The 12,009-nt window shown below is 37.1% G+C and overlaps 1 protein-coding gene across 1 annotated transcript; it reads left to right on the top strand.

Moving 5' to 3' along the window:
* Positions 1-1,507: 1,507 nt before the first annotated feature.
* Positions 1,508-2,077, top strand: LOC103274156 (interferon alpha-10-like). Its single transcript, XM_008071621.1, has one exon. The coding sequence runs from the start codon at positions 1,508-1,510 to the stop codon at positions 2,075-2,077; it is 570 nt and encodes a 189-aa protein (XP_008069812.1).
* The last annotated feature ends 9,932 nt before the right edge of the window (positions 2,078-12,009 follow it).

The raw sequence follows: 12,009 nt of genomic DNA, 5'->3' as shown, positions 1-12,009 counted from the left end.
TTAAAATAAATCAAGTTGATGGCTTTTTGATTATTCTTATTGGGGATGATATTGCTCTTGAGTTTATAAAAGTTAGTTCTTGGGAGTGTGAACAAATTATAGCTATTACAATTATTTGTGGACTTGCAAAACTGAACTCAAACCAAACATTATCTTACAGCATTTATTTTCTTTCATTGGGTTTCCTTGTGTATCATAGGGGAATCATTGACATTGAGTTCATAGGAAATACACAAAATGTATTGTCTGTGATTAGTGGACTTTTCTCTCTACTATTTGCTAAATCTCAAAGTCATACTGTAAGATGTGGTCTTCATTGGCATACATATGAGCTGTCATTGGCTGTCTTGTGGATATAGCTCATGTGTAATCTTTAGTGCTTCTAAAAGTTTTCAGAATAAAGTTTTGGTACTTTATTATTTAATTCTGCTAAAGTTACTTAATACATCAATACTGATGTCAAATGCTGAAAAGAAAATGATGTTAACTATGCTTAGATGAGTATCTATCAGCCAAGTCAAAAATTATTTTTTAGTTGAAGCAAAATTAAAAGTACATTACAAATAATTGTTAAGAAACTAATTTTAAACAATTTTTGGCAGCTTTGAATGATTGTTCTAAGTATCTTATTATATTGGTATTATGTAATCTATAAATTATAACTTTGCATATGAAACTTGATTCATTAACATTTATATAAGTAAATCAAGTGCACTAAAAGTCACTCAGAAAATTAAACTTATACAGCAAAGTTAAATGTCAATGACTCTTAAATTTCACTTTAAGCTTATTATTTTTATTTAGTCATTCCTAACCCTATATTGAATAAAAACTTAAATTTTCCACTTTTAAAAAATGTATAAGGCCATGCACAGTAGTTCATGCCTGTAATCCCAGTACTTTGGGAAGCATAGGTGAGAGGATTGCCTGGGCCCACAGGTTTGAGACCAGCCTGGGAAACATGGTGAGACCTCGTCTCTACAATAAATCAAAACCTTAGTCGGGCGTGGTGGTGTGTGCCTGTTGTTCTAGCTACTTGGAAGGCTGAGGTGGAAAGATCTCCTGAGCCCAGCAGGTTGAGGCTGTGGTGGCTTTGAGCATGCCACTGAACTACATCCTAGGCGACAGAGAGAGACTTCGACTAAAAAAAAATGAATGAAACAAATATATATATGCAATATATAAATATTTATACAGTACATTAGTGTTGTTAAATTATCATGAGGGGTCAATTAGGAATAAATTTCCTAACAAGACTTTGGAGGTTTGGAAAAGGAAGACAATAATGAAGAAAAAAGGATTTAGAAACACTATTTTAAGCTTATCTACAGAACACATAAAGGAAAGCAAAAACAGAAGTAGAAAGTAACCCAGGGCATTCAGAAAATGGAAACTCGCATGTTCCCTATTTAAGCCCTATGCCCAAAGCGAGGTCTTCAGAGAACCTAGAGCCCAAGGTTCAGGGTCACCTGTCTCAACTAGCCCAGTAGCATCTGCAACATCCACAATGGCCTTGCCCTTTTCCTTACTGATGGCCTTGGTGGTGCTCAGCTGCAAGTCCATCTGCTCTCTGGGCTGTGATCTGCCTCACACCCACAGCCTGGATCACAGGAGGGCCTTTAGGCTCCTGGCGCAAATGAGGAGAATCTCTCCTTTCTCCTGCCTGAAGGACAGATATGACTTTCGATTGCCCCGGGAGGGGTTTGATGGCAACCAGTTCCAGAAGACTCAAGTCATCTCTGTCCGCCATGAGATGATCCAGCAGACCTTCAACCTCTTCAGCACAACACATTCATCTGCTGCTTGGAATGAGACTCTCCTCGACAGATTCTGCACTGAACTTTACCAGCAGCTGGATGACCTGGAAGCCTGTGTGATGCAGGAGGTGAAAGTGAAAGAGACTCCCTTGATGAACGAGAATTCCATCCTGGCTGTGAAGAAATACTTCCAAAGAATCACCCTCTACCTGAAGGAGAAGAAATACAGCCCTTGTGCCTGGGAAGTTGTCAGAACAGAAATCATGAGATCCCTCTCTTTATCAGCAAACTTTCAAGCAAGATTAAGAAGGAAGGAATGAAAACTGACTCAACAAGGAAACTATACTCATGGACTAATACACCATAGCACACTTCACAAGCTCTGACATCTCAAAGACTCTTGTTTCTTCTATAACTATGACATGAGTTGAATCAAATGTGTTAAATGTTTTCAGGAGTGTTAAGGAACATTGCATTCAGCTGCACAGGCGCTAGTTTCTTACTGATGACTATGTTGATGGATCTGTTTATTTATTTATTTACATATTTATTTAACTTTGTACAACTTAAATTATTTTTATTCATATGTGCATCTTTACATTGTGAATTATGTAAAAGAAACATGCTCTTTGTATTTAGTGAATTTGCTATTTTGCCTTGTTCATTAAATGTTTACTATAGAAAAACTTCTTGTATTTGTTTACTTTTTTAATATAAAACTTGAAGCTTGAGTGTGCAACCTGATTAAAGTATGGGTGGTACAATTTAGCTATGCTTCCTTACTATATTTAAGTTATAAGTACAAATGAATTTTCTCTAGACCAGGTTGTATGTTGCCCCTAGGATATTAAGGTGAATATAACGAATACAGTTGGGTGGGGGAGGGGTGAGGGTGTTAAAATATAGAGCTTCTTTAATGAAAAGATTGGACATTAACAGTGAAGAGAGGAATATCCACATCTTTTCTGGGAATAAACAGGAGTTTTCCAGAATTCAAAAACAAAACAAACAAACCAAATACAGTTACTGCCTAATTTCTTGTTTCTCTGATTTTTTGTAGGAGATACTTAAGACAGTAATATCAGTTATGTTAAATGCAATAATGAGAAGAACTGATGAATTTCTCTCAGCAGAAAGTAGGCTGAGGCATGTGAGGAAATAAACATAAATGCAGAGATATCTTCCATTTCTTGACTCGTAGACACCTCAGTGCAATGTGCATTTTTAGTTGTACATATGAGTTTGCCATTTACAAGGAATGCAATCACTGAAGGTTCGAATGTGGTAACTGAAACCCAGAAATGGAGGTTTTTATATGAGGAGAGAGCACAGAGGGGGAAGAGGACTTTAATTCGTTTCTGAGGACTGTCATCCTTTAAAGAGAGGGAGAGAAGAGCCACAAAGAAAACAGATGAGAAATGGCACACATTAGAAGAACAGACAAAAGGGAATGATAATAAGGAATTTAACAAAATAAATGTGCTGAGAAGAGGAACCAGTGGATTCATGGAAGGAGTAGAATGAAACATTCCACTACGATGGGAAAATAGGCAGCATTGGAGATTCTAGTGAGAGCTGGTTTGGTAGAATTAGCAGAAACCACACTGGAGTAGGTGGTAGCATAAATAAGAGAACTTAGTGACTCTGAAGAGGAGAGGGAAACAGGATGAAATCTTGAAAAAACTATGCAGCCTTACTCATCTGTGCATAGTTTTTACTTTATTGCAATATATTTTTTTTTCTGGATAGATTTCATTCAATTGTTGTACTGGCAAATCATAGTAATAAGTTTAATATATTTATTTTAACTCATGACATTTAATTATAATAATGATTTGCCATTGTTTTAATTATCACTTTGAATATTAGTAAGTTGTTCAGTTTTTGTTAATTCTTTAGGAAAAATAACAGAGTCAATCCTTCATAAAAATAATTAATACTGATAATATAATAATTCCTGAAATGATTGGCTTTCTTAATTAAGTTACTTAACTTGCATCACTTTCACACTTTCTTACTACAGTTTTACTACAACCCTACAAATTTCATTTTCTGATACAGCTGATAATGATAAAAATTCTTTCATATCACTCTTTGGTAATTTTTCCTGATGTTATAAACATTGCAATCACATGTCAATCCCCAAATAACCAAATTACCATGGACATAAAGACTGAAAAATTTCTGTAAAACAAATGTGGGGAACCTAATCAGAAAATCTCTTTCTCAATACTTAAGGTGAAGAAAAAAGAGTCAAACTAGCTAAAATGCAGCATGAATCATGAAAATTCAGAGACAAAGGGAAAGTTATGTATGATTCATGAGTAAAAGGAGATTGAATAATAACAGAAATGCAGAATACAAAATTTAGAAAAGCACTCATAATTTACATCAAATAATTTGACAAGGACAGTTAATTCTGCTTGGATGTATGTGTGATGTTACAAAACCGACTTAATCATTTTGCGCTTCAGTTTTCTCATATATAAAATGAGTTCAAAACATTTATATAGCTGATGTGAAGATTAAAGGAATGCATGTATTTTAAAGCATTTACCATAGCAGCTTCCACTGAGGAAGGAGTTAAAATATTGCAGATATTTTTCTATTTTTCTTTATAAACTATAGATGAGAATATCGTCTTTCTACAAATTTAAGGAAGTGTGTCATATCTTTTAGTAACTGACCTCCAAATGAGACAGCCTAAAAATCCAACATCTGTCATCAATTACAGACAGGGTGAAAAATCGCCACTCCTCATTTCGAAGTGTCCTGTTTGTACTGAGTCAAGTAAAGGTGGCTCGTATAAACACCTGAGAGAGGAACCCAGATGTATATGCAGAAGACACGTGGTGCTTGTGTACTGATTCTGGCACTTGCACATTCCCTTCCTCATCCTCAGCAGACCAGGGCACACTGTCATGTCCCCAGGGTTTTCTTCCTCTCAAGGCAGAATTCCCCCCATGGGACGCTTCACCTTCTGTCCCTTCACACAGAGCTGCTTTCTGTCCTGTTGTGGCTTCAGCTTCATGGTTTCCCTAAAGAGCAGAACACCACAAATAGAAAAAGATGTTCAAGAAAATTTCTGGGTTTTGCAGAAACATCTGCAAGAGAGGTTTTCCTGAACTTCCATTAAATGTGATGTAATAGTAGCCACAGCTAAAAGGAAAGAGAAAGGAGATCTTGTGTGGGCTCCTGAAAACCCTGTAAGGGGAAGACAGCCTCCTGTTGGCCAAGTGTGACAAGAGTGGCCACCAAGTCTGGAGGACTACTTTCTGATCTATGCAGAAGTTTCACCACTTCCTAGGGATTTATCTTTATGATGTATAAAGGCTACTTCTTGGTACAGAGTCTACTGCTGTTATAAGCTTCTTTCTTTACCCTTGGTCTAGTTTTGAGAGAAGAATTCTCTGACCTCAGGCAGGACATGGACTTCTTGGGATTTACAGTTATAGGGACAGAGAGATGTATCCCCTGCTTACAGCCTACTGTGCAGACCAGTTCATCCTGCCTAGAACCACCCACTTCATATATTGTGGGACTCTCAGGGGGCTGGCAGAGCTGCCCATCTAGGTATGGAACTCAATGATAATCAGGAAAAATGCATGCTAATAGTGTGTTGAACTCTCAAAAGTACAATCCTAGTTTCGCAGATTCATCTTGGATATCAGACTTCAAATACTAACAAATTTAAAAAATTTTGTTTCACTGTCACTTCGAATGATGATCTTGACAGCTCTTCCATTAATAGTGAAAACTGTGCCTAAGCAGCAAAAGAAAGAAGTTCCACATAAACTGAGGAATATGGAAAATATTATTGTTTCTTGAGAGTTAGTAAGTCTAGTTATTCAAGTGTGCCAATTTTGTTGTAATTGGAGAGGCCTTCCTATACTCAGCATCATGTTTCCATTGAGGTGTTTCACCAAGAAGTGTGTATGGTTTGCCAAGGTGGCAGGGAGGGCCTGAAACTGCAGAGTGGTCTCTTGGTCTTTTCTCAGGATACACACTCAGCATTTGGATTTGCTACTCTCAGACTGGGAGTGGACCAGGGCCTTAGATGCATTTCAACAAAGTTTTTCCTTCATACCCATCACTTCTCCAAAGGGGAGGACGGTGGAATTTAGAAGGTAGACAAGGCTTGGCCTTCCAGCCTGTATAGGTCAGGGTTCTCCAGGGAATCAGAACAAACAGGAGAGAGGAAAGCAAGGGAGGGAAGGGGAAGGGAGGGGAGGGGGAAAGGGAGAGGTGGGGAAGGAGAGGGGAGGTGGGGAAGGGGAGGGGAGGTGGGGAAGGGAAGGGGAAGGGATGGGAGGGGAGAAGAGAAGACAAGACAAGACAAGGCCGAGGTGAGTGGATTGCATGAGCCCACGGGTTCGAGGGAGGGGATATTCAGCCAGGAAACGGTGGCTTGCAGAAATATCAGGAAGAGAAGTTAGTCACCTAAACTGAAGTGAACTATACCTGTGTATAGTACTTATTTGCTGATCCTAGTACACTTCCTCCTGCCCTCCCTGTTTTGAATCCCATCCTTCACTCCCTTGTCACAATAGCTTTCTTCCTTTTCTTCTAGAAATCCCCATTGTGGAAGCTTGACAGAGCTATGTCTGCAGGACAGTTCAGCAGACTGGAGACCTGGGGGACAGTGACAGTTGGAGTCCAAAGGTGGTCTCCAGGCAGAATTCCCTCTTTTTTAAGGAGGTCAATCTTTTTCTATTAAGGACTTCAACTAATTGGATGGATCCCCACCACATTATGGAGAGCAATCTGCTTTTCTCAAAGTCTACTGATTTAAATGTCAGTCTAATCTAAAAGTGACCTCCACAAAAACATCTGAATAATGTTTGACCAAATATCTGTGTACCCTGGCCTAGCCAAGTTAACATATAAAATTACACAAGCCTTCTCTTATTGATGTCCTAATATTTTTCAAGTGTTATTCCCCTTCCATTCTTTGATGGTAGTTTTTGTGGTTTATATATTTAAAGTAATTATCCTACATTTTTTGTTTCTTTTCTTTTTTTTTTTTTTTTTTTGAGTTGGAGTCTCACTCTGTCGCTCTGACTGGAGTGCAGTGGCCACTCTCGGCCACCGCAGCCTCGACCTGCTGTACTCCGGCGATCCTTCTGCCTCAGCCTTCCAAGTAGCCGGAACTACAGGCATGCACTACTATGCCTGGCTAGTTTTTGATTTATTGTAGAGATGAGGTCTCGCCAAGTTGCCTGGGCAGGTCTCGAACCTGCGGGCTCATGCAATCCACTCGCCTCGGCCTCCCAAAGCGCTGGAATTACATACTGAGCTACTGAGCCCGGCCACATTTTTTGTTTCTAAGTGAGAAAATCTTGCAGAGCTCCATTGCATCACCTTGCCAGATATGTCTCAATAGCCATGTCCTGTTTCACAGAAGAAGTTAAGAGATTTATGTGCGTTACAAAATAATCCACCATACTTTTTGTAGTTTAGTTTTTTCTCATGAGCTTAAAATTACAACCCAGGCCTCCTCTTCCTTATTTAAAACCCTAATCTTCCTGTCAATTCTCCATTTCATCAAGATTGTATTATTATCTATGGTATGAGATGAAATTTTACATTGATTTCTGCCTTTATCACCACCAATTATTTTTAAAACATTTATTGAAAACTTTTCCCCACCATATTAGCATCAAATATATCTTTTCTTCTAAGTCGAATGTCTACACATAATTCCAAAGATTATGTGCTTTAAAAGTCTGGTTATCCAATTTTCCCCTATATCACATTGTTTTTGTTATTACTATTATAAAGTCACTTCACTTTCTAGCAGGGATAGGTATGCCAAGAATTCTTCTTCTATTTTTTTTTCACATTATTACAAATGTATTTTTCCCATTTAAATTTATATTTCATCCACAATGTAAAGCATCATTTTCCTGAAATTCACTGGCTCCATGTAACCACACTGCAATGAATGTAATATTCTGGGACAATGTCTTCCTAAGATTGAAGAGAGAAATTGGATCAAGGAATTTCTATTCCTCAATGTCTAAGGCAAAAAATAGGTGAAAACTGGCAAACAAAATAAAACAAAATGCACAGCAAACACCATAAAAGAAAGACAAGAAAGTAAGACATCTGTTCAATTTTGGGTTTAAAGCATATTTTAAAACTTAATAGAATTCTAAAATATGAAACTTTTAAAATTGCAATATAACATTCTTCTTTGAATCTTGGTTTTGTCAGCAATTATGTGTGGTCCTGGGAAATTTATTTAACTTCTCTGAACCCCGGTCCTCTCACGTAAATATAGGGTAGACATATTTATAGAGTTGAAAGTGGTAAACAAATGAATTTTTTTAAATTTTAAAGATGTGGGGTGCAATTCAGGATTAGGTACATCAGTGGTCATCATACAGGTGAAGTTTGGGTCTCCCATAACATCTTAAATACTTCAAAGTATTTCCCATGGAGTGAGGGCTTAAAATATGGTTATTATGTTTCTTATTTTTGTATGCATATAAGTATCAGAATAGTGAACTCCCCCACCGTTTTCAGTAACATGACAGCTTAAAAAACGCCATTCTTGTAAGCGTTCTGGAGAAAGATTGTAAAATAGTCACCTTTCAGATCAAAGATAAGTCTCCTTTGCATATTCAGCCAGGAAACGTTGGCTTGCAGAAATATCAGGAAGAGAAGTTAGTCACCTAAACTGAAGTAAACTATACCTGTGTATAGTACTTATTTGCTGATCCTAGCACACTTTCTCTTTCCCTCCTTGTTTTGAATCCCATCCTTCACTCCCTTGTCACAATAGTTTCTTCCTTTTCTTCTAGAAATCCCCATTGTGCTCACCTCTTCATCTCTCATTAACCTGCCCAACCCATTCATGCAGCTGTATTCTGTTCTCTTGTGGGTTTTGTCCATCAATTTCCCGTTATGAGTACAAAACCAAGAATTCAAAACAGATTTTTATTTATTTATTTATTTTCATTTTTCATTTTGAAGATGTGGGGTACCGTTCAGGATTAGGTATACAAATGTTCATCATGCGGGTACTCCTGTGGGTGAGGTGTGCCTCCACCTCCCCTGGCAACTTCCCACTGCAGCCAATCCCGCCCACCTCCCACCACCAGCAGTAGTATTATAACAACAGCTCAGGGTCCACTTATGAGTGAGAACACGTGGTACTCAGTTCTTTGTTTCAGTGATAGATCACTCAGTATGATGGATTCTAAGTCCATCCAAGTTGCTGCAAAGTTCATCATTTTGTCCTTCATAGTAAAATGTTCTAGTTGTTTAGGAAACCCATATGAAAGGCTCTTCTTCATTTCTTATGATGAATATTTATGGAAATGAGGTAATGTTCCTGTTACAATGATGTAACTAGCTGTAGCAAAAAGAAAAGAAAAGGCAGGTTTTGGTATACTGGCTGAGATTGACTAAGACAGCAGCCCAGTCTTGGAGGGAGTTTCTGTCCCTAACAGATCTTCCTTCAGAGCTAAAAAGTGAATTTTCTTGGAAAGAACTGACCCCAGTAACTGGAATAAGCCCATTTCCTTAACCTTTACATCTTAGGGAAAATACTCCCAGCTCAGGTAGGACATGCCTTCTTTGGACAATGGACAGCTATATGGGGAGAGAAAAGGTCAGAATGTGTTCTCCATCTCCAGTCTACTAACATTATCCTTATTATTTAACTTTATTTAGTTGGGGAAAGTATTCTTTGAAATCACCCACTCTTTTGCTTCTTATTACAGACATAGCATTACAGTTATTATCTGAGTTTATTTCTTCACCATGGAAGAACTTAGTGCAATTAACACTTACCTATTATCCAGAGAGAATATTCAACTCTCAAAATTTTACACTTTTGTGTATAAACTCTTGTGAATTGATTGGTATGTCTTTCTTGACTTTGTGAAGGTTGGATTCAGCAAATCTGAAAACCTACTCCTAGGCCAGGAATGGTTCTTCTTCCTTGAGCCCCTACCCTTTTGCTGCTTTTTACCTACATTCTTTCACCTATTTATTCCCCTCTAATGGATGCCTGTTATCTGACAGTTTGGACACCTTTACTAATCATCTCTTAATTGCCACCTTGACTTGGCTTAATTTAGCTAAGTAATATTTTATTATTTGTTTTCTAGTGAAATAATGTTGCCCTTATTATATATTTTAAAATTTTAATAAAATACAGTTAATGTAATATTTACCTTCACAACCAGTTTTAGATATACAGTCCGGTAGTGTTAAATATATTCAAACTGTTATGAAACAAAGTTCCAGACTTTTCTATCTTGCAAAACTTGAACTCTGTGCCCATTAACTGCATCTTCCTGTTGCTTCCTTCCACAGTCGCAGCCTCTGGCAACCATTATTCTACTTTCTGTTTCTATGAATTTGACAACTCTCCTTTATTCCAGATAAAGTAGAAATCATACAACATTTGCTATTATGTGACTGGCTTATTTCACTTAGCATAATGTCCTCAAGGTGCATCCACATTGTAGCATGTCTCAGAATAAGGCTGAATAATATTCCATTACATGTATAATACTGTTTATCTTGCTAAATGGTATAATGCAGAATAATATCCCATGGTATGTTTAATGGAATGCATATAATGCTGAATAATATTTCATTATATGTATATACCACATTTAATGTATCTATTCATTAATTTATTGATGAGCACTTGGTTTGCTTTCACCTTTGGTATACTCTGAATAATGCTGTCATGAACATTAGTGTACAAATAAATCTTCAAACCCTACTTTTAGAAAATTGCTGAATTATATGGCAATTCTTTTTTTAAGGAACATTATACTGATTTTCATTGTGAGTAGGCTACACCATTTTACATTCCCAACAACAGTGCACAAGAGTTCCAATTTCTCCACATTCTCACCAACTCTTTTTAAATTTTAATAGTAACCATTCTAACAGATGTGAGGTGATATCTCATTGTAATTTTAATTTGCATTTCCTTAATGGTTAATAATATCAGGCATCTTTCCATGTGTGCCTTAATCTGTTTGGATGACTGGAATAAAACATCATAAGCTTGGTCATTGATAAATAACAATTTTTTTTCTTCCAGTTCTAGATGTTGGGAAGTTCAATGTCAAGGTCTGTGCAGATTCAGTGTCTGGTGAGGGCTCGTTTCTTGGCTGAATTGATGATGCCTTTTTGTTGCATCCTCACTTGCTGAAAGGGAAGCTGACTTTCTGGGTCCCTTTTATAAAGGCAGTAACCTCTTTCTTAAAGGCTCTACCCTCATGACTTAATCTCTTCCCATAATGCCTTGCCTCCTAATACTATTACCTTAGGAGTTAGGATTTCAATATGTGAGTTTTGAGGGAACATTCACACCACAGCAATATCCTCACTGGTAATTTGTATGTCTTCTAGAAGAAATGTCTATTCAAATCATTTGCTCCCTTTTTAGCCTAGTTATATGTCTTTTGTTGTTGAGTTGTAGATTTTTTAAATATATTCTGGATATTACCCCCTTGTCAGATATATGATTTGCAAATATTTCTTCCATTTTGAAGGTTGTGTTTTAACCCTTCTGATTGTGTCCTTGAAGCACGAAATTTTAAAATTTTGATGTAGTTCAATATATCTATTTTTACTGTAGTTGCCTATGCTTTTGGTGTTATAGCCAAGAATTTAGATATATGATTTACAAATATTTTCTTCCATTTTGAAGGTTACATTTTAACTCTTTTAATTGTGTCCTTGAAGCACAGACATTTTTTATTTTGAGGCAGTTCAATGTATCTATTTTTACTGTAGTTGTCTGTGCTTTTGGTGTCATATCCAAGAATTCATTGCTACATTCATTGAAATGAAATTTTCCCTGTAACTTTCTTCTAGGAATTTTATAGTTTCAGGCCTATGTTTATCTCTTTATACATTATAAGTTAATTTTTGCATACGGTTTACAGTTGGCATCCATCTTCATTTTTTTGCACGTGGATATCCAGTTTTTCCAACACCATTTATTGAAGAGACGATTTTTCCCCGTTGTATGACTGTCTTAGTCTGCCATAACATAAAATAATATGTCATATGATAACAAAATGCCTAAAACTGGATTCATTGATAAAGAAAAAGTAATGTATTTCTTTTTTTTTTTTTTTTTTTTTAGAGTTGGAGTCTCACTGTTGGCCCAGACTGGAGTGCAGTGGCCGCTCCCGGCCACCGCAGCCTCAACCTGCTGGGCTCCTGTGATCCTGCTGCCTCAGCCTTCTGAGTAGCTGGAATTACAGGCGCT

Source organism: Carlito syrichta, unplaced genomic scaffold, assembly GCF_000164805.1.
Source record: "Carlito syrichta isolate Samal-C Ts95f unplaced genomic scaffold, Tarsius_syrichta-2.0.1 Scaffold314566, whole genome shotgun sequence".
Lineage (NCBI taxonomy): Eukaryota > Metazoa > Chordata > Mammalia > Primates > Tarsiidae > Carlito > Carlito syrichta.
Note: the sequence above shows the minus strand (reverse complement) of the source record. Positions and strands in the feature narration are given on the sequence as shown.